Below are 21,942 nucleotides of genomic sequence, written 5' to 3' on the forward strand. Positions count from 1 at the left end.
TGTGTACATAATCTTATATTTTATTACAATTTTAAGAACATAATATTATTTTCTTCTAAAAGTGTTTCAAATACTTTTCTGATTATGCCTGATACTTTAGAATTAATATATTATTTCTTGTCCTTTCCATCAGTTATAGAAGAAACACATATATTATCCAAAAATGAATGGAAAATTCACATACAAGTAAAACATTCTAAAGGAACTGAGACAGTATTAGTATATAAATAAAATTATGATTATTAAAATCCAATGAGAAGATAGAGTAGCAGGATCTGTTCATAGATGATTCTTCTTGCTAGCATGAGTTAGCTTATTTGAATTTTAGAGAAATTCTGACCCAGATTCAAATTCACTGCTTGGTTCCATCTCCGTTACCAAATTTATTAGACCAATTCCACATGAAATTAATTAACAACATAATATATAATAAAACAACGAGCGTTCTGTGGCAATACAATAAACAAGAGTTCTGAGGCAATGCAATAAAATACAATAAAAGCTAAGGTTAAAGGTTGATTTTTAATCCTAGTCTCCATTTTTGTGGGTACCTAATGATCTGATTTGTGAGCAAATTCAGACAGTTGCACATATAAATATTAAAACAAACTCCTGAGATCAAACCACTAGATGCAGCTGCCTCTCCAAATGATGGGTAAATGAAGAAACATGTGATTCCATTCAATGAGAATAAGTGGTCATTTTTATATGTTTGATTTATATATTTCTGTTACTAGTCATGTTACAATATTAAGGTTCAAACTCCTGGTCAAGTTGGCTGCTTAGATTATTTTTAGAAATAATTTTTTTAGTGGACATACTAATACTTACAATACTGTCTCTTGTCTGTTTTTTAGAAAATTTCTGTGGAGCAGAAGAAATATTGTATTAGAAGTACCAGTATCGGCAGCATGCTCTTAAACAAGTCTCAAGAATATCATAACTGATGTAAAAGGATATTTTCACCACAAGGTGTCACTATAATTCTTTTGTCTTAATTTAAAGGCATTTAGAAAAAACGTTCCTAATTAAACTTCTTGGCAGTGTTGTAGCCCAGTTGGCAATGTCTGTTGGTAAGGCTGGAGAAAATGCCTTACACTGAGGGACTTAAGGAGCGCAATCTGTTTAATTTATCAGAAAGAAGACAGAAAGATGGCTTGATTACAGTGTATATGTACCTTCTTGGGGAGAAAATACGGGGTAATAGAGGACTCTTTAATCTAGCAGAGAAAGGCATAACAAGAACCAATGTCTGGAAGCTGTAGCCAGAGAAATTCATTTTAGAAATTAGGCACAAATGTTTAACCATGAGGTTGATTAAGCATTGGAACAAACTACCAAGGGAAATGGTGGATTCTCCATCTCTTGATGTCTCAAATCAAGACTGGATGACTTTCTGGAAGATATGTTTTAGACAAACACAAGTTACTGGGCTCAATACTGGGGTAACTGGGTGAAATTTAATTGCCTATTTTATACAGGCGATCAGACTTTTGGTCTTAAAACTCCATGACTCCGAAAAAATTTACCTGACACTTCCTGTTTAAGTTGCTTATAATTTTGCCAAACTTTAACCATTCAGACTAAAAATTTCCATGCCCAGTGTCTTCCTCAGGCTGAATTTGTTTAGAAGGTTTAGCAAAAATGGTTCATCCATTTCAGAGAACAAAACTGGGAAAGCAAGTTGTTTTTGCCCATCTTAATGAATTGGCTGTAAGAATTTTTTGGAGAAACTGTGCAGCATTGCCAGGTCTCACGATTTCATTGCCAACAATGTGCTTTTGCACCTTACTTGAGCCAGTCACCAGGGAGTTCCAGCCCCCATATGATTTCCACCCCTCCCTGGGAGAAAACTACCTTTGATTGGCTGCCTTTCTCACTTCCCCGCTTCCTGGGGAAGAGCAGCCAAGCTGGGCTGCTACAGGAGATGGGCAGAGCTCCCCCTTAGAAGCCCAGAGGAACTTTTTGGGAGGAGACAGGTCAAAGGGAGCAGTTACATTCTCACAGAAGGGGTGGAGGCAACAGAAATAGCCCCTTAGCTCAGGGTGGCCCTGCTCCTTCCTTCTCCTCCCCTCCCCTCCCCTCCTGTGAACAATAGGTCAGTCTGTTCCTTCCTTTCCTGTCTCCATCCCTGCAACAACAGGCCTGGGAAGTGTGGTGTGTTCGTGAAGAAACCCTGCAACTGCAGAGGGAATAGAGGTGCTGCAAGGGGCAGATGTGGGTTGGGAGTATGAGTGCATAATGATGGACAGATAGGGGACCAAGCTGACTGATGGGCAGATATGGGCTTGAGGGGGTTGTGTGAATAATTATTTCTGGGCTGGTGGGGCACAGAATCAATTAGAATTTTGGGATTTGGAAAGAAGCTGGAGTGGAAGCACATCAACCAGCCTGTGAGAGCTCCTGCAGCAGCACCCAGATCAGTGTACTCTTAATCTGAGAGAGTTGACAACCCTGTAACTGCCACACGGAGTTAAGAGCCTTTAAAAATAATCACAGTTTGCACATGCTCAGTAGAGACTTGTCCGAGTGTGGCCACTGAATTCTCCAAAGATTCTGCCTCTACTGAGTGAGCACCAGCCCCTCTTCTCTCCCATGTCATCTGACTGTGTATGCACCATCTCTCCAGACCAACTGAGCATGCTCTCTATCCTGGGGCTGTGGTAGCTGAGCAAGACTTTTACCCCCCTGTGGTATCTGGGACCTGAACTAAGCAAGAAGACTGTCTTTCCTACGCTGTCAATGACCCACCTGCTGGCACTCAGGCAGTGAGAAGAAATAAGAAGCAGCCTAACCTACAATGCTGAAGGGTGAGGAATGGTGTATGTATTTGGGAAAAGAGTGGGAGAAAAGAGTGGGGCACTTCTTAGTGCTAAGTTTCAGTTCAGATCTTTACAGCTCAAATGGCACTGAGGAGCCTTGTCCACTTTCTCCTCAGCCCCAAGCAGAATGACAGCTTCATTCCTCCACTGAAACACTCCCAGTTTTCTTCTGCCATTAAGGAAGCCTCAGGTTTGTATTCCAGCTACCTTTTAAAATTCCTTTCAATTCCACTGCCCTATGGTCAATGTTTACTTGCATTATCCAGGGATAAATCTGTAGAGCTTGAACTTTGCTTATCCTTCTGTTAGTATGCTGGGAATAAGATCTGTAGATTAGTTTATATAGCACTTTTCACTGTAATCTGAGTGCCTAACAATCTTTTAATGAATTTATCTTTACAAGACCTTTGGGAGTCAGAGGAATAGACTCTTCATTTTAGAGATGAGGTACTGAGGCATAGAGAAAGTAAATAACGTACCCGAGACCACACAGAAAGTTTATGGTAGGGCCAGGAATTGAACTCCAATAGCCTTAATGCTAGTTAGTACCTTAAACACAAGACAACTCTTTCTGCAGTCCTGAACTATGCTGGACTACACACAGGATGGAGGTGGCTCTTCCCTGAACCACATGTATACAGTCTTTGAGGCCTCTTAGCATGGGAATTTTCAGTGCAGCAAAATACTGCAGTATTTGCAAGAAGACATCTGTTGAACTGAGTATGCAGTGTTTGAGTTTTGATTATAATAATCTCCATGGAACCTGTAGGGAGGATCATGGATTGCAGGAAGAACAGTTTTAGAGGAGGCACCAGGAAGTCAGTGTATGCAGGTGGCTAGGAATGTTAAATTGCAGTTGGAGCCGTTTTGTAAATAGCTGATTGAATAAAGAGCTGTTTTTCTTTAATAAGTATGGAGTCTTCTTGTGTTATTACCCAGCATGTGAAACATAGATCAGAAGATAAACCTGGCTTTGGATATTTGCCTGAACCATTTGTTCAGCTGTACATGCTTGTACTTTTAGTTATTATTTGTCATATGTATCTAGAAAATAGCCTTCTCTCTAATTTGAGGAAGAGCATGAAGAATCTAGAACTGGCTGCACCCAAGGTGAACAGGAAATTTGAATCAGAACACTTACCATAGCAACGGAGAAAGGTTAGTTTTAAATAGCAGTGAAGCATAGGCATAAGCATAAGTGCCATAGAAAAACCCAAAGATAATTAGATAATTTCTATTTCTGAGTTCCGTGTAGGCATATATATCCAGTAGTCTAACCAGAGGACAAATCCAGGGAGAGTTGAAACTGGGTGTGTGTGGTTAAGAGATGCACAATAATAACAACAATGCACAAAGAGGATTAACCTGACTTTCAAATGATAGTCCGTTAACCAAGTGGATTACTATTATTATTTAAACTGTAATTGCCCCTCCTGAATTTTAGGCTTTAACAAGTTCTGCTAGAGAGTAGTCACACATTGTTCTGATGACACAAACGATAAGCACTGACTGAATAAAATTCTGAGAAAATTGAAACTAGAAGGGACTGTGGGTTTCCTGTTTCCTTTTAGAATTGGCTCTGCTGGAGCAGTATACCATAGAATTAGGAGCTACTTTTTTCTAACAAAAATTAATAGCGATACCATGTGTAATACCTACATGTGAGCTGCACCTGGACTTTGTGATTTATGGGTTTGAAATGCTTGTGGGGACCAAGTATCCACTGAAGTTAACCACATGGGGCTAGAGTCAGTGACAAGGACATGGGTAATCACATCCATTGGTTAGAGCAGGAGTCAGACCTAGGTGTTGGTAATTAGGAATCAGAACCAAGGATTAAAGCCAAAGACTAGGGGTAAACAGGCACAAGAACTATCATAGCCATGGTCAAATACTTTGAGGTGGTAATGAACTGCTGCTGACTTGTCCAGCCAATCAGGTAGCCTGCTGCAGGTCAGCTGTGTTCATTAAGTTGCCCACAGACTGGCTCTGCTGTAGCGGGCCCTGACCTGGGAGCTGGTGTCCCCACTTCCTTGCACCTGATGTGGTTACTTAGACCTGTGCAAAAGGAATGCAAAAATACTACTGGAACAGAGTAGTAGCATTTGCTACCCATTTTGCACTGGTGTCAATGACTACGCAAGAGGCAAAGCAGTTGGGAAGCAGTTCTATAAACAGAATCCAGTTCACAGCATTAGTAGAGAGGTGGAATGATTAGAGTGCATATTTGGCAATGTGATTTATATTGAGTAAAAATGTTGAATTATACTGAATAACAGCTTTTCATTTTTTCTACCCCTAATTTTCTTTCCATGAGAGGGAATGGATTAAGAGACATTATAGAGGAGAGACTATGAAAATAGTACTTTTGCCTTGGAGTCTTTGGCTGTGTGATCTACTCAAGTTTCTTTTGTGTGTTGTTATTGTGTGTCTGTCTGCTAGTTTGATGGAGATGGGTTTTTTTTCTTTCTGGGAAGTTGTGGAAAGGTGGCTCTCAAGAGAAATTCAGCTGATAGAGGCATTAGATGCCTGAGCGCCCTCATGTAATCATGTTTTTTTCTAGGGAGTCATTGAGATTGGTGCTCCTGGAGTAGGAGTTCCTTTTTCTTTTCCCAGAATCCTTTGTTTTAATATTAAATCATCCACAGTTCAGGGAATTTTTCTATTCTATTCCACTCCAGCCTTCATCTGTGCCTGAGATGTGAGTGTACTACTTCTTGTTCCCCTTTTGTCTCAACTCTCTGTGGCATTCCCCAGCCTTAGTTCCGAGGTGGAAAGGAATTATTCTTCCTTGCCCTTTTATGTTCTGGTAGGCCCTCAGAGTGCAGTTCTGTGGCTTGTTAGGCCAGTGTGTAATTGTCTTCATGTTTAAGCTTTCTTTTAGATCCCGATACTCCACTCAGATGCCTAGTCTACATGTCTAGACTTTTGTATTGGGCTCATTATTGAGGTACGTAAGTTCCTTTGTCACTAGCCTACATAGTACTCAACAGGGCAAGTGTTTCCTTCTCTGAGTCAAGAGTCCTGCTCAAGTGCAGTAGAAGGCTGTCTAAAATCATGATGTGCAGCCGATGGGGGTGGAGTGAGCACAAACTGGTCTGTAGTCAAGCAAGGGCAACCCAGCTGTGACATGGAGGTCAGATAGCAAAAGCAGAACAAACTGGAGACAGAAGAGCAACTCCTGTCTGTCTGTCTGTCTGTCTGTCTAAAAATAACACAGACAGGGGTTTTCCTTTTGGGATTTAAAATCTGTTTTGTTTTATGTTGTACTTTCTTTATATTGGTATTGCAGATGCTTGATTCCTTAGCTCAGGAGAGAACACTGTGTTAAAAGCATGCTCTATGGAATTGTCTTGTGTATGTAAACAGGTGCACATAGTGATTTTGGCTCTGCCTTTTTAAAATTTCAGAAGTACTGGAACCTCAGGTAAATATAGCTTTGCACTTCTTTGGTAAATTTTTGTCTGGAGCTAGAGGAAAACTTAGTTTCTCAGACCCATTTCTAATCACCATTTTCTGGAGACCCCAATCTCACTTAGAGAGAAAGCACTTGGCTTTACCTCAGTCCGTAGCTCTATGGAGTGCACATTAGCCTATGAAGTGCTCTGGTCCCATCGCAGAGAGTAGTCTTCCGTCCTGGGAAGCAGTGACTCTGAAAAAGATTGTAGTGTTGTGGTGGATAATCAGTTGAACATGAGCTCTCAGTGCCATGCTGTGGCCACAAGAGCTAATGTGATCCTGGGATGCATAAACAGGGGAATCTTGATTAGAACAGGGAGGTTATTTTACCCCTGTATTTGGCACTGGTGCGATCTCGACTGGAATGCTGTGTGTCCAGTTCTAGTGCCACAATTCAAGAAGGAAGTTGATAAATTGTAGGAGGTTCAGACAAGAGCCACGAGAATGATTAAAAGATTGGAAAACATGCCTCATATTGATAGACTCAAAGAGCTCAATCTATTTAGTTTGACAAAGAGAAAGCTAAGGGGGTGATGTGATTATAGTCTATAAATGTCTACACGGGGAACAAATAATTAGTAATGGACTCTTTAGTCTGGCAGAGAAAGGTATAACAGAATCCAGTGGCTGGAAGTTGAAGCTAGACAAATTCCGGGTATATCTACACTGCAGACTGAAGTTGATTTACTTTAAATGGACTTTCATCCAGTGAATTTTAGACATCGCAGGAGCGTGATCACACCACGTTCCTTACACTGGGCTCTTGCGTCCCCACTCGCCATGCTTGGGTCGATATTCAAAGCAGTGCACCGTGGGTAGCTATCCCACAGTGCAACTAGCCGCAGAGACTTTTGTGAAGCTTGTCGTCCTCCCATGATGCAACGTGCTCCCTCCCCCACCCTTCTTGTCCCAAACAAACTGCAAATGCTTTTTTGGGCCTTTTTTGTATGCCACGTGCACACTGTTGCAGGAGAGACATGGAGCCTGCTCAGCTCTGCACTATCATTGTGAGCATCACAAATACCTCACGGCTTATCCTGCAGTATTTTCAAAGGTGAGAGAAGAGCCGCAGCATGGAAAATAGTGATGTTACTGATGCCGTCCTGCTACAAGCCATAGAGTGGAACAATTCCCATTTGCTGAAGGGTGTCACGAATCATCTTTTCAGTCTATGGAACGCCGCTTCTGGTCTCAGGAAACAAGCACAGATTGGTGGGATTGCATCGTTATGAAGGTATGGGGTGATGAGCAGTGGCTGCAGAACTTTCGTATGCAAAATGCTACTTTCTTTGAACTTTGTGCAGAGCTGTCCCTAGCTCTGAAGTGCGTGAATGCTCGCTTTAGACCAGCTCTGACAGTGGAGAAGCGAGCGGCCATGTTTTCTAAAGATATATGCTTTTCTAAAGATATACTCTAGGAATTATTTTGGGGAAATTCTATGGCTTCTGGAGATCAGATTAGATGATCACTACAGAGCTGCAGGATGGATGACACAGTGCTTTTTAGGTAAAATCCAGGCCTCAGTTAGATCTTTATTGAACTTCATGAATATTCTGCTTTTTCTTTCTTTCATGATAGGGAAGTGCTGCTTGGGATATACATATATGTATTTTCTCCCGCTCCGTCTGCTCCCATTAATGTGGCTATGGTGGGAATGACTGATTATGAGCCCTGGACTGAGCGATTTTAGGTTGAATGGTTCTTGTCTCAGTGTATATGGACCGAAAACGAATCAGTGGCCAAGATAGATTTTGGCTTGAACATTCCTTTAGTTGAGTTTGAAAAAACATTTATATAGCCCTTATAGAAGTGTATGTCTATCCATAATCTAATCTAATCTATATATTAAGGTGGGGCTGGTAGCATGACCTATTATTAAGATTGCCCAATACTTCCCATTATAAGAGACTGTTTTCAGTTGCTTCTAACTGTGCTAAATTTTAACCATTTGGGATGAAGCTTTCCATGCTGTGTGGCTGCCTCAGGCTGAAGTTTTCTGGAAAACTTCAGTTCAGTCATTTCTGAGAACAAATACATTGTTGTGCCCATGTTAAAAAATTATGGTGACCTTTTCTTTGAAAAGCTCTAGCATTCCTATACTTTGGAACTGGGACTTGACATTTGGTTTGTGTATGAGGGATGTTCCTTTTGGTGTTCCTGTGAAAATCTTCCCAAATTTAGCTGAGCTATGAGCCTTTGAAAAATTGCAGTTTACACATGATCAGCACAGATTAGCAGTTAAAATCTCAAGGTTTAGTCCCTGCTGATCTTGCCCGAGCCTCTCACAGCTTCTGCTGTGACTGGACTGCACATGTGCCATCTCCACAGCATGATCTGAGCATGCTGCAGCCCAGGGCTATAGAAGCACTGTTGGATTTTGCCTTTAATGGCTGCCCCTGACTGGAGTGAGTCCAGGCACTGGAACTAAGAGCAGAGAACCTCTGTGACCATGAGGGCTAGAATCTTAAGTTTTTAAAAACGAAAGCTGAGGTTTTACAGATCCACTTGTCTCCAGGAGCTGGGGTAGGGTGACCAGATGTCTCGATTTTATAGGGACAGTCCTGATATTTGGGGTTTTGTCTTATATAGGCGCCTATTACCTCACACCCCTTGTCAAGTAAAACACCAAGTTTCATGTTACTTGTAATAAACCATGAAATTTGGCAATTCTGGAGAGCTATTCTGGAGGCAGATTCTCTGGAAAGCAGCTGACTCAGCAGTCTGCCATCTCCCTGCCTATACCGACTTTCCGACAAATGTTAACAACTTTTCCCACAGCATCAGTCTCCTGTAACCCACCCAGCCCCTGCCCCTGTAACTAATGCTGCTTTGTGTCAACATAACCTGGTTCCCTGGTAGAGATGAATTTGGCCCTCAGAATATAGCTACATTTCTGAAATAATGTTAATCTATAATTAGCAATTAGTTACTATCTGATTACTTGGGTATGTCACTTTATGCAGATAGTGTGTGAATGTTTGTAGAAAGAGAAAGATCGTGAATAAAATAGCATAACAATTAGTTGTGCAGAAAAAAGTGCTTTATTGTAGTGAAATTACACTGGAGTAAAAACCAAAAAGTCTCCCCAGTCATAGGTCAAGGCTTTGAAACATAAACTGGAGATAAGTGCTATTAAAATATGAGTTAATACATTTGAAAACACATTACACTTCCAGTCACTTTTAGTCATATAAGGTTAAAAGACACTATCAGGTATTTTTTATAATTAAAATGTTCCTCACTATAGGTTTTAAAGAGTTGTTGGAAGCTTGAGTCTGAAATGTTTACTTGCAGGATTTTTCTTGTTCATGTACTCTGTAAAATGGGAATAACAAAACTTCTTTTTTCTCACCTCTGTCTGCCCTGTCTATTTAGACTATAAACTCTTCAGGGCAGGGACTGTCTCTTACTATGTATATGTACATGCTTAATAAAATAGGTTCCTGATTTTGGTTGGAGATCATCTCTGTATTACATAATAATGCTGATTAGTTGTTGTAAAGGTGCTCTCATAACCACCAAGGAAAGAGAGGGATTGTTTAGGGGGGAAACAATGGGTATAATTAGGAGTGATGAGATAAAAATCAAGAAAAAGAAAATTTAGCTTGAATAGTAAGAGCAACTTCCTAAGAATGAGGTTTATTAGAGTGTGAAATAGTATCCCAAGAAAAGTGGTGGAAACCACATTGCTTGTGCCATTTAAAACCAAACTGAGTTCTAGAAAAGTATATTGTTAGGAGCAATCCTGCATTAGGAGCGAGTGGGACTGGTTTAGATGATGGAACAGTTCTTTTTCATCTTAAATGTCTCAGAGACTGGATTGCTGATTTATTTTTTAAATTAAAGAAAAATCAGCAATGCATTGTGTTATAGGGAAACAAACGTATAGCAAATTACACAAAGCCTTCATACATATATAGAAGAAAAGGCAGGTGGGATAAGTTTTGGACCTCCCAGCCTTGAAAGTGACCTCTGAAGGATAGAAACACAACACTGTTTATCACACAGCTTTAGCATATCTACTATTTTCTTTCAGTGCAATAAGTTATGTACAGTATATACACTTTTTTACGTTTATAATGCACCACACACACACACACAATGCTGGAAAAACATGATATGTTAGGCTGACACCCAGTTTCAGAAAAGCTTTATGCAAAAGAAGTGTTCACATCACGCTAGCTTAATCTTGGACCTTTTAAAGTAAAATGATGTGAATGATGTTTTCAATGATGTTGTATCATGTTCACTTTATACATTGTATTGAGAATGGACAGTCTATTTAAACATAGGATTCCTTAGCATATTTGATCTGGTCAACCTCAAAGACTGGCTGGCTGCACCGTCGAATCAGATACTCTTGTTTGTTCTTTTGATAGGACTCAGACATTGCCCTGAGACGATAAACTCGAGAGGTTACAGGTAAACTTGCACGGGCATTTATTCCCACAGCAATGTCAATGGTTTCAGTTTGTACCTGGGAATCATTTACCACAAAACGTCTGTCACTGGGTAGATCCTTCTGATATATATCTGCTGTATCCTCTCTATTGCTGAGATGTGAATCAGGAAGTAAAGAGTCTTGATTTGACACAGTTGTTCTCATATTCTGAACTGTTAAGCTACTGTATGAAGGGATCTTAGCAGCCAGGCAGTTTTTAGTAGCCTCTTCATAGGATGGTGGTTTGCCGGGATTTTTCTTGTCCACTTCTCTAAATACCTCATCAGCTGACCTGAAACGACATCTTGGTTGATACACCTCAGGGAATGGTTTGCCATTGTCAGTACAATGTTCCTGGACTACTCTGCATGAAAACTGGTTTTCTTTCTTTGAGTCTTTCTTGAAGCTGTCTCTTTGAAAACCCGTAACTTTTCCAGACCCGCAACTTTGGGTTTTTGTTAGCACTTTCTTGCGGGTTGCAAAAGAAAATGACATGGAGTGTTTTTTGCTCTCTCTGTTGGGTGTATCACTTTCATCTGCAGTCTTGGTGGAAAAGGACTGGGGTCTGGTTAAGAGGTTTCTCTTGGGACTGGAAGGAGAAACTAACGGTGAGCTGGTAAAGACAGAGCAGTCAGAATTGGATAAGGAACTATCCAAGGAACAGCTGGAGGATGTTTTAGGTAATGATCCATTTGATAATTCTGATGGCAAATTGGTTTTCACACTTAGGTTTAATGGCTTTTTACTCCTATAGTGACCTTTAGGAAAAAATTCCCCTGGCAGTTGCTTTTTCAGTTCTTGACCTTGCAACTCCAGCTGTTCCTGCTGGATGGTGAAGTTATCCTCACTTTTGGTTAGCTTCTGTCTCCTTATTTTGCTTTCAAGGCAGTTCTGCAAGGACATGTCTGGCTCAGAGTATCTCCTATCCAGTGTGCTTATGGAGTTTTTAAAATTGGTTAGTGAAGAGGCAGAGGGGGGTAGGCCCTGTGGGTTTTGGCAATGTGGCTCTCTGCTGCTCAAACTACTGGTTCTCCCATTGGCCTTCTGGAGCTGTTTGATTTGAGAGATGCTGGAACTGCATTCAGCCTCGGGGTCAGTGCTGTCATAGGCAGAGTCATTTTGCTGAGTGGGAGATAACAGTTCTGTGGGAGAGGAAGAAATGGTTAGAACATTACATGCCAAGCAAAAACTACTTGAAAATAACCATTATTGTTGTGCTGATCTCCATTTATTTAGAGTTATGGGGCCAGATCCTCAACTGATGTAAACTGACTTCACTGGAACTACAGCAACTTACATCAGTTGAGGATCTGACCTATGTAGTTCAGTCTAACATCTCAAGAGTTCTTATTTGGCAAATTCACTAACTTCAGGTGTATACCCAACTAACTGTAGCATAATTTTGTGTAGAGGGCTAAAGGGGGAGAAAGGAAGATAAACAGTTTTACAAATGGAGATAGAAGAAAACAAGCAGAAAAGAAGAAACACCTACGAGCACCACTATATTCTATGACTTCCCAATCTGGCACATTTGTTTCCATTTTTGTTATTCTTTTTAAGAACAATCTTCTTAATCCTTTTATATCAAAAAGGACCATGGGTCACCATAAAAATCTATGGGTTTGAACTGTGGTTTTAAGCCACAGTTTAGGGTAGAGACTGGCATAAGGCAGCTGCTTTGGAAAAGAACAGCAGATACTCTCCCAACACTGGGCCAGCACCTCTGCAAGAGGCTGGGACAAGACCATGGAACAATCCCCTCCTTGAGGGTATCTAGAGCTGCCAATGAGGAAAGAGGCTAAGGTCCTTGCACTCAGGAAACACTCAGATCTGGGGCTGTGCTTGTCTGCTGCCAAAGGGTTCATAGTGGGGAAGGCTCCTTATTTCCTCTTACATATCTGCCCAGGGGCAGGAACAATCTGGCCCATAATGTACAACCCTCAGCCCTTGGATGTGACCTCAGTGGCAGCTACACATCTACAGAGGGTGAAATCTGAACTGTAGGAAGTTCCAGTAAGGGGACATTTAATGATCATTTTGGATTCAACACTGTGAGGTGCTGAGGGCCCTCAATTCCTTCTGACTTCAATGGGAGCTGAGAGCACTCAGCATCTTGGGGCATAGAGTCCTATGGGAGGCTATGAATGTTGTGATTATATAAACTGTAGAAGCAGCAGGTGTTTGGCATTGGGAATTAATCTAGCCTTGGCTATTGTCATTTTAAGTGACTTCCTTACATGCTCCAATAAAATAACATTGTCAGGTTGTGTCAGGCACTGAGAAAACCTCTGCACTTTCACTGAAATCTTAATACATTAAGATAAACATGCTTCAGTAACTTGATAGGCCAGATACCATACATAAATGTATAGAGAGATGTATTTATCCAAATTTGGAGAGGGTCCAATACACCCAATATATAAAGTACATCAACACATCATAGTACCTGTGGAGCTGTCTGTGTTTTCCAGTGAATCATCAGCTGATGGACTGAAGAGCAAAGATATATCTTCCCCAAATATTTCAAAGTAGTTGTCAATGAGGAATTCCACTAACGTCTTAACCTGTGCAAATAAAGTAAGTATTTTTTGTGTCTGTTAAACTAAGCATTTGAACTGGCAATTTCATAACTGGCACTAGTCTTTGTTCTTATTTTGCGGTTTAAGATCTATGTTAACTAATTTATTTTAACTGAAGGGGTTAAAAACATGTACAGTATCTAACAATCTTTCATAATACTGTGCAGTACTTTTGTATATAATATTGCAGCAGCTGTAGCTGCTATAACATTAGGTTAAGCCACTCCTTTATAAAGAGTTCCACATATCAGATGGCAAGGTGTCTTTGAACAGAATCATGATGAAAGGCTTGCAGGAATGGATGAATCCTGTGAAAATGTTAGCTTCCTGATACATAATGGGTCATGTTGGAACATGGGTCCTGGAGCTAAGGATATATGGATCTGCCCAGATTTATCCAAGAAGACTTTAACTCTCAGCTGAAGACTGCCACTCAGATAGTACATATTTATTGATAGATATGTGTTCAGTACATTTGTATTCAGGAGCTGGAAATGTGAGTAAAGTGTACTCTAGGCTAACTTGTTGTTTGTACAGTGTGAATGATGATGAGAGAAGAAGACTTGATGACTAGTTTCTAAATAGACCAGTGAAAGGCTGACCGAGAGCTAGTTGGAAGTGGTGCCTTGCTTAGCTTCTGAAGACAAATAGTAACGATAAGGGACTGTTTAGGGAACGTCAGAACACTGGGGAACAGCAGAGGGAGGAAACCAAACTAACCTTATCATTCATCTGTTTCTGGACTTCTAGTGGTAAGGTTTCATCATGCTTTGGAGTCAGCAGGTTTGGCCCAATGCAGATAGCAAGATTGCTGGAATCCATCCGGTTGACCTCACAAGTTTTGCTGAGATGGTGAAGTACAAAGACTAAATGCTTGAGCAAGAGGAGATTTGGCCTTGGTAATTTGTCTGCAACCCTAAGTAAACATAAAAAAATGCAAAATGAATCAGGTGACAATGACTTCTTCTTTATGTGAACAAGTTTCAGTTAAGCTCACGCAGACGACACTTCCTCTGAAAAGAGGAAAGTGTTTATTTTAACTGTTTTACAAAACTACCATTCAGAAATCCCCAAGAGCAGCTGACTTGATCGGCAAGCAAGGATTAAAATACTGTATGTTTTAAAATAAATTAACAAATAATGTTAATAAAAGATATGCAATCTAGAAGTGTCATCGGAGAGGTTTATAATATTAATCCTTAGCACTTCAAAAATCACGTTATATAGCTTTGAAGTTATTCCATGTAAGTTAGCTTTTAGTTATAATTTATATTTTGCTGGGGTTTTTCCCCACAAGAATGAAAAATTGTCTTTTGTTTTCCCAGGACCAGGTTCAAACCCTAATGACATTAATGGAAGCTTTTCCATTGACTTCAAAGGGCTTTAGATGAGGCCCCAAATGATTGCCAGTTTTGATGTACAGCATTAATAACCAAAACATTGCAAGCCTGTTTCTTCATTATTATGGATGTCTTTTTTTTAAATGAATCTCAAATACATTTAAGTATTGTTGCTAGAGAAATGCTGTTCTATACCATTTTCATTCCAAAATTAACTGCTACAGGAGTTGCACCAACTTTCTGCAAATTACAGTAGTGTAAATGTTTCCAGGAAAGTCACTGGATCTGCATTCTCCATATCAATGGGAATTACTGCAAAACTTACTTTTTCAATCCTTCAATTCTCTCATCATTGCTCAGTTTCTCCATTGCTGTCATCCACTCGTCATAAAGTTCAGATGAGAGTAGCTTATGTGGGATATTTCGGAGGAAATCCTGCAATGAAGAGATCTTTGGTTTAGCATTTGGATAATGCCATTTACCATGGAATGAACATAAAGGCATTTATTGCCTTTTTATTATTACCATGACTTTCACTTATCAATTTTAGCTATACAGTATATGAGATACATATATATATATACACACAAACATTCATGTATGTAATGTGAATATATACAAAACAGCATGAAGTGCTTTACAAAGGAAGCTAAAGCATAATTATCCCCATTTTACAGAGAGAAAAACTGAGTCATGGCAAGAAGTGACTTGTCCAAGGTCACATAGGAGCTGGAAGTCAGTGGCAGAAAAAGAGAAAATGAAAATAAGGAATGAAAATTATCAATTTTTTCTGAAGCTTAAAATGTTTAGTTTAGCTTCACTTTGATTTTAATTTTGGTTCCAGGTTAGGATCAGTTCTAGTTACTAGAGTTTGCCAGTTCCTGCTAGAAACCTATCACAGCTAGATGTCAGGTGAATTTACCTTAAAGACCACTGCTAACAGATGCACGGGTTTGCTTTCCAAGTCAACTTTTCCTCCTGAGTTCAGTTCTTCCTTCAACTCCTTGCGTGCTTTTTCATTGGCAGCTTTTCTGAATATTCCTTCAGTGAAAGGTCCTTTAAGGTACAGCGCAGTAAGAATATCCTATAGGAAACACACATACAGGAATGGAAGAATGGTTACTTTATTAAGGAAGGCCATACAGAGCAGAACTGTGTTATTAAAGATATGAGCATGATTAACTGGGAACTGCACAGTTCCGAAAGTGGGATACCTCTAGTGTTCATTTGCAATGTTACACTTTAAGGGCCTGATTTTTCCCTCACTTTAACTTAACATCAACTTCGGTGGAATTGCTCGTGATTTCCACCAATGTAAGCAAGAGATGAATTGGCCACTAATGTTTCTGTCCCTTCCCCCAAATTGAGTGCTTAGTGCAGATCAATTTGGAAAAAAAAAATTCATTGCTTGAATATTGGAAAAGTCTGGTTCCAAGCTTATCATACCCTTGACAAGTGGCCTTGACACATGCTTCCTTTGCTTTAGTGAGGAGGCATTTGTGCTGGTCAGAAGCAGTTTGCTCAAAAGCTGAGTGCTTTTGTCAGGGAACTATGTCACTGATAATGTCTTTATGCTTCTGAAATACTTTAAAGGTGAAGAGACTTTCTCAAGGTCACACATGCTAATGACATGATCAAGGAGGTAACTCACTTTTCCTGACTCTCAGATCAGTGACCTAGCCACTGGACCACACTTCTAACATAAGCTATCAGGGCTGAAACCAATCCCACACAGCTGAATACCCTCCAACTTTGGATTTGCATCTGAACTCTGTGACTAACCCCTTTTTCTATAGTGAGTCAAGCCAAGCTTCTCCATCCCCCTGAACTTCACAGCTGTTCATCTGCTCCTGCTGCTTTTCTATTGAGCACTCCAGATTTTGGATGAAGTCTAATCCATGTAGTTTTTGTTATAAGCCCTTATTCTGTAATCCTCATATGTGTAATTCTTATTGAAGACAATGGGAGTTGAGGGATTGAGCTTTTCTAGAACAGAGGAAAATACCCATCTTGCTGAGTAACATTATTATTGGTGCATTAATATTAATACCAAGATCTTATACAGCACCTTTCATTGGTAGGTCTCAAAACATTTTACAAATGAGGTATCATTAGCCCCATTTAACAGATGGGGAAACTGAGGCAGAGAGTTGACGTGACTTGCATAAGGTTACCAGCAGACCCAGAAGCAGGGACCAGGTCTCTTGAATACTAATCTAGTGCCCCATCCACTAGGCAACACTACCTCCCATTAGCCATAAGAAGTACTAAATGATTCTTCTACTACCCAGCTGTTTGCATACCTGGATGGGTTGTGGGAGTGCATCATCTTCACCACAGACAATTGAAAGAGGCTGATCAAACAGAGAAGTCTTTAGATCAGATTCTAAATGTCCTGAGGACTCTGATATGGTTGAATTCCATCTCAGCATGAAGGGCCATGATATCACCTTCTTTCTTTTCTTATTACCATCTATTACAAGCATAAGCAAAACAAAAATAAGATAAAAAAGTCAGCGTGAGAAAGCTATTGTGAATCTGATATGTTATACCCTAGGACAGAGGAAATAATATCAACCACACACATTAAAACAATGACACAAGCTAAACAGAGCAAAGCTAAACTGAAAGACAGCTAAGCTGTTACTGTTTCATTCAGGAAACAAGTCCCTAAACTGTAACATTCTGACCATCCCTCTAAAGCCAGCACCTCTCCTGTTTGTATGTTGTACTGTTTCCTCTTAGCATTAGACTTACAGTGGGAATGAATGCAGCCCAAGAACTGTTTTTGTGGTTGATTCGGCAGTACCGGCTCTGCAGTTTGCAGTGTTATGAATTTTCTTTCCTAAGTTATTTGACCCTGCTTAATGTCCTTGTTTATGGAAGTGGGGGGCCCCTTCTTTCCAGCACCATTCAAAGCATTGGTTACAAGCACATCCTTTCATACATATCTTGCACCTTGTGCTCCATGCCTCTCACAGCTTACTCACTGACCTTCTTTAGTAAATATGGACTTTATTCTGTTTAAGGGTGGGTGGCTCTGGCTGTCTGTCTGCATATGTGTTGTCTGTCGCTGGCCCACTGGATGCAAGCTATGGATATATGCCATGGGATCTCAACTCTCGTGGCAACTAGTAGGTAGGGCCAAATGGGCATGAATTCTGGTCACCATTTGTGTCCATCTCTGTTTCAATCCCCTCTTTTCATGCTTCAAAAACTAATGCAGTGACTCAGTGGGCTAATGCCCGTTCTCAAACTTTAAAAGTTTTGTACTAGTCAGCCACAAGGGGATTCCCTAGAACACAGCACACATGCTTGGAGGATAAGAACACCACTTCCAGCCCTCTGCTGTTAGAGGTTCAGAAATCTCCCATGGTTGGATTTGAATCTGGCTCTTAAACATGGTGGCATGTTGGGAATTTGAAGATTTACAGTGTACTGAAGTTTGTTTTCCCCCAAAAGTATAACTGGGAGTGTTTTCTAAACAAGCTGTCTTCTTTGCAGAAGTTGAATATTCCAACTTCAAAATGAAGTGGAAAATTTGCTATGTGTGCTGGAGGTCAGCAGGACCTGCACTTGTGGCTCACCAAAGTCCTGATAATGAAGTGTTAAAAAAAACAATGTCACATAATGTGACATTAACACACAATATCAATTCACAACAAACTCTGTTTTCCTGCTTCCAGTGCTACTGGAGAGCCCGTGTGGCATGAGACATTATACACACTTGGGCTCTGATCCTGCAAATGCTTCCACACATGAACCGTCCCCACTGAAGGTCACATGAGTAAGTGTTTACAGGATTGGATATCGAGGGCGACGAAAGGAAATGTAAGTGCACCCAGGGCACTAGCCACTGCTGCTTAAAAACACAGTAAAGACCTAGTCATGGAACCCTTACTCATGATGGTGAACACTAACATGAGCAGTCAGTGAGGCTACTCACCTATGTATTTGGACAACAACATGAGTAAGGGCTCCAAAATCTGGCCCTAAGGAACTGCAAGAACCTCTTCTAATGTCTCTTGTGCTCAGAAGTGCCCCAATGGTGGCTTAATGTGAGGGAGAGAGGCAGCTTGAAAATTGCTAGTGCTCTAAGGTGTGTGTGTGTATATAAAGAGAGAGAGAGAGAAAGCAAACAGCTTTAGTTTTGCAGAAGTAACAGCTTTCAACACTTATGTAAGAGGACAGTTTCTTTTCAAAACTTACCAATCAGTTGGCAAAGCCCCTCTTCACTCTCACACGACACCAACAAGTGGCATTTCTTGATATCTCCCTAAAATAAATGTTAATCAGTTATGAAGCAGCCGCTTAGAGATAAAAAAAAAAAAAAATCAGCCAACCACATCTGTATCTCAAAAGCCTGTGATGTGTTTCACAGAAAAAGGATTACACCACTGAATTAATTATTAAGTCTAGTAATTAAATGTAGGCTCTGTGTTATGTAGAACTATTCAGTATTAATGTTTAAATTGCTATTAGCAACATAGGAATTGCCAGACTGGGTCACATCCAAAGTCTATGTAGTCCATTATCCTGGCCCTGACAGTGGCCAGCACTAGATGCTTCAGAGGAAGGTATAAGAACCTTGCAGTAGGCAGATGTGGGATAATCTTCCTTCCATAAAGGTCTTATTCTGATCTCTAATAGTTAGAAATCTGCTTAAATTCTGAAGTTTAATATCCCTTCCAAAATGTTTTCATTAACTATTATAACTCTGGTTATTCTTGATATCCTTAAAAATATCCAATCTCTTTTCGAATCTTAAACTAACTTTAAACATCATCACGGCTGCACATTTGCTCTTTAGATGTAATATCTAAACAAGGCACAAGTTAAATAAACAAGGTCTGGATCCTCAGCTGGTGTAAATCAGCAAGCACCACTGACTTCAGCAGAATGATGCCAATTTACATCAGCTGAGGATTTGGCCCCAAGTTTGCAAGGGCATCACACATGAACATACAATAGGAATTGGATGGATTAAGGGATTGCTTACCTCTGACTGGCACTCAATCAAAGTCTCCATATTGCTAGCATTTAGAGTTTTTGGCTAAGAAAGAAAACAAATACAAAATGTGAGAAACTATGCCAATATTATTTGTAAAAAAAATATTGTTTTTTAAAGTGGATCCTTTGACTTATTAAACACACTTACTGCATTGCAGCTGCTTAACACCTTCATTAGGAATTTAATTGATGGAACTTTAGTGATTCTGGTTCCCTTGGCTTCTTTTGTTTGCCTGTGCAGAATGAATGGACAAAGAAATAACTATTACCCACCATCACATTTAATCATTCTTTTGTGCCTGTACTGCAAGCCAAAATATCATTTAAAATGTATCATGAAACAAGAAGTCAACCTCTCTATCCTTAGCATACTATAAAACATTACTACGGTAGTTGAAATTGTATCTGTAATGCATTTAGTTCAACTACCACAGATATGCCTTTCTTTAAAAAAGAGCTTTCCATTTTCAATACATGCAAGAAGTAGATAACAAATGCTGACATCTAGACCACTATAATAAAACCCAAATCTTACATCAGTGCTAATTTTCAAATATAACACTAAACTGGCTCAATCAGCTATGCACAATGGGTACAATAGCCCAGCATATAATTTCTGCTATACAGTCTAAATTTGTAGTATTACACTAACTTTAATATTTTATTTAACTGGGTAATTCATTTCGTAGGCAGAACAAGGCTTACCAGAGGATGGTATCCAGCCAGAGTTCTTTTACCTCAAGCGAACTACAGAGAAAAGGAGAAACAGCATGACTCTCTCTGCCGCTATTAATCCGCTTCAGAGACACAAGGAGACTAAACAGTTCTACCCCCACATGTGCTGCATTATAAATGAAGCGTAGGGGAAGGTGGAAATTCACAAACTAAGACAGGAAGAAGCATCATGGGGCAGGACAAGACTCTCTGACCAACACTTCAAAGTTCTGACTTCCTCTTTCCTTTTAGGGCAGCTACAGTGCTTTTATTTTTTTAAAACGTTGTAGCTGTTATGTATGGAAAAGACGAGTCATCTGGCAGGTAAAGGTTCCGTGTAACGTCACTGTCATCAGGTAGGATGTGTGAAAAAGATGCTGAAGTGTAGGCAGGTTAAAATTAATTTTTAAAGGGCAATTTGCACTCTCTAATGACCACCATCCTTGTTGGATAGCTCTTGCAATTAAAAAGACACCATCCAATTAAATGTGACCCTACATTTAGGTTTTCAAGTTTTTGATGACACCTTAGACCAACAGACATGTTTATATGCATTATTTTTTTAAACTACAATGGAAACTGTTTTTAAGCAAGTTTTTAACCTTTGCAGCACTGGGATAGTTCCTGAAAAATCTAAAAATATGAAAGGCATGATTGAATAATCCTCTCCCCATTAAAAGTGGTCCCTCTAGAACAAGTTTCAGACACATAGGAAAGCCAGTGTGGGGAAGTTTGACCTGTTCCATGGATAAATAAGGATGCTGGGGCTGATCCTTGAAGCCAGTGGTGGTTCAGTGTGCAGTGCTTTGCAGGACCAGACCATTAGCTTACACACTAGTGTAGGCAGACATATGCTGTGGTATATAAACCTTCTAAATTCCTAGAGGCAATATTTTTCATGTGGACTGGCAGATTGTTAGCACTTTCTCAGATCTTTAGTTAAGATATATTTCTCTATCTAACCACACTCCCCGTGTTAGCAGGCATCCTGTGTGTATGGCAGATCTGCTTTAGGAAATTATGGGCATAGTTTGTGCAGCGTGGGTATGAATAAAAATTAACCAGTGTGGATTCAGATTTAAAATCCTTAACTATATCCCTCAATTTCCAGAGATGTCAAGCTGGTGTGTTTTGCAAGCATTTAATTCATGCAGAAATAATATAAAAGCAATGTGTTTCACTGTAAGCAAACTCACTTCTTTTGAAGAGCAGGCATCCTAAATAGGTATGTCTCTGTGAAGCTGTTATATTGTCACATACAATTCACAGGATCACATTCATGGAAAGTGAAATCTTGGCTTCTGTTCAACCCCACAGAATTCCTCCCTTCCCCTGAGACTGGAACAGTTGCTAATAGGGATGATATCTCAGGCAGCACCACATGGATAAAGGAAAGAGGGCCAGTCGGACACAATCCTCCCTTCGCAAGCAGTGGCTGTGATAATTTTACAGCTGGCTCAATAAGCATGTGAAGAATAACGCAGTAGCAGCAGCCAAAGCTGCTCTCACACATTAGAGGTAACAGATGCAGGTTAACAAAAATGCACTATCCATGTGGAACATTCCCAGGCTATCAT

The 21,942-nt window shown here is 40.1% G+C and overlaps 1 protein-coding gene across 1 annotated transcript; it reads right to left on the minus strand.

Moving 5' to 3' along the window:
- Nucleotides 1-9,313: 9,313 nt before the first annotated feature.
- On the minus strand, nucleotides 9,314-20,471 carry TAGAP (T cell activation RhoGTPase activating protein). Its single transcript, XM_067542227.1, has 10 exons — nucleotides 20,357-20,471; nucleotides 19,800-19,884; nucleotides 19,641-19,694; nucleotides 18,851-18,917; nucleotides 16,945-17,114; nucleotides 15,564-15,725; nucleotides 14,967-15,076; nucleotides 14,022-14,217; nucleotides 13,169-13,286; nucleotides 9,314-11,864 (listed from the first exon to the last, which is right to left on the minus strand). Exons 2-10 carry the CDS (start codon nucleotides 19,824-19,826, stop codon nucleotides 10,564-10,566), a joined length of 2,205 nt encoding a protein of 734 aa, XP_067398328.1. The 5' UTR covers nucleotides 19,827-19,884; nucleotides 20,357-20,471; the 3' UTR covers nucleotides 9,314-10,563.
- Between the last annotated feature and the right edge of the window lie 1,471 nt (nucleotides 20,472-21,942).

This window comes from Emydura macquarii, unplaced genomic scaffold (assembly GCF_026122565.2).
Source record: "Emydura macquarii macquarii isolate MOO-44397 ecotype Brisbane River unplaced genomic scaffold, CSIRO-AGI_Emac_v2 contig_705, whole genome shotgun sequence".
NCBI classification, from domain to species: Eukaryota; Metazoa; Chordata; order Testudines; family Chelidae; genus Emydura; species Emydura macquarii.

Excerpts from the sequence above, each read along its gene's own strand:
- TAGAP (XM_067542227.1), bottom strand. The coding sequence starts at position 19,826 with ATGAAGGTGTTAAGCAGCTGCAATGCA. Across the intron at positions 17,115-18,850 it reads GGGGCTTTGCCAACTGATTG|ATGGTAATAAGAAAAGAAAG; the intron begins GTAAGTTTTGAA and ends TGCTTGTAATAG. Across the intron at positions 15,726-16,944 it reads CACTCCCACAACCCATCCAG|GATATTCTTACTGCGCTGTA; the intron begins GTATGCAAACAG and ends TGTTTCCTATAG.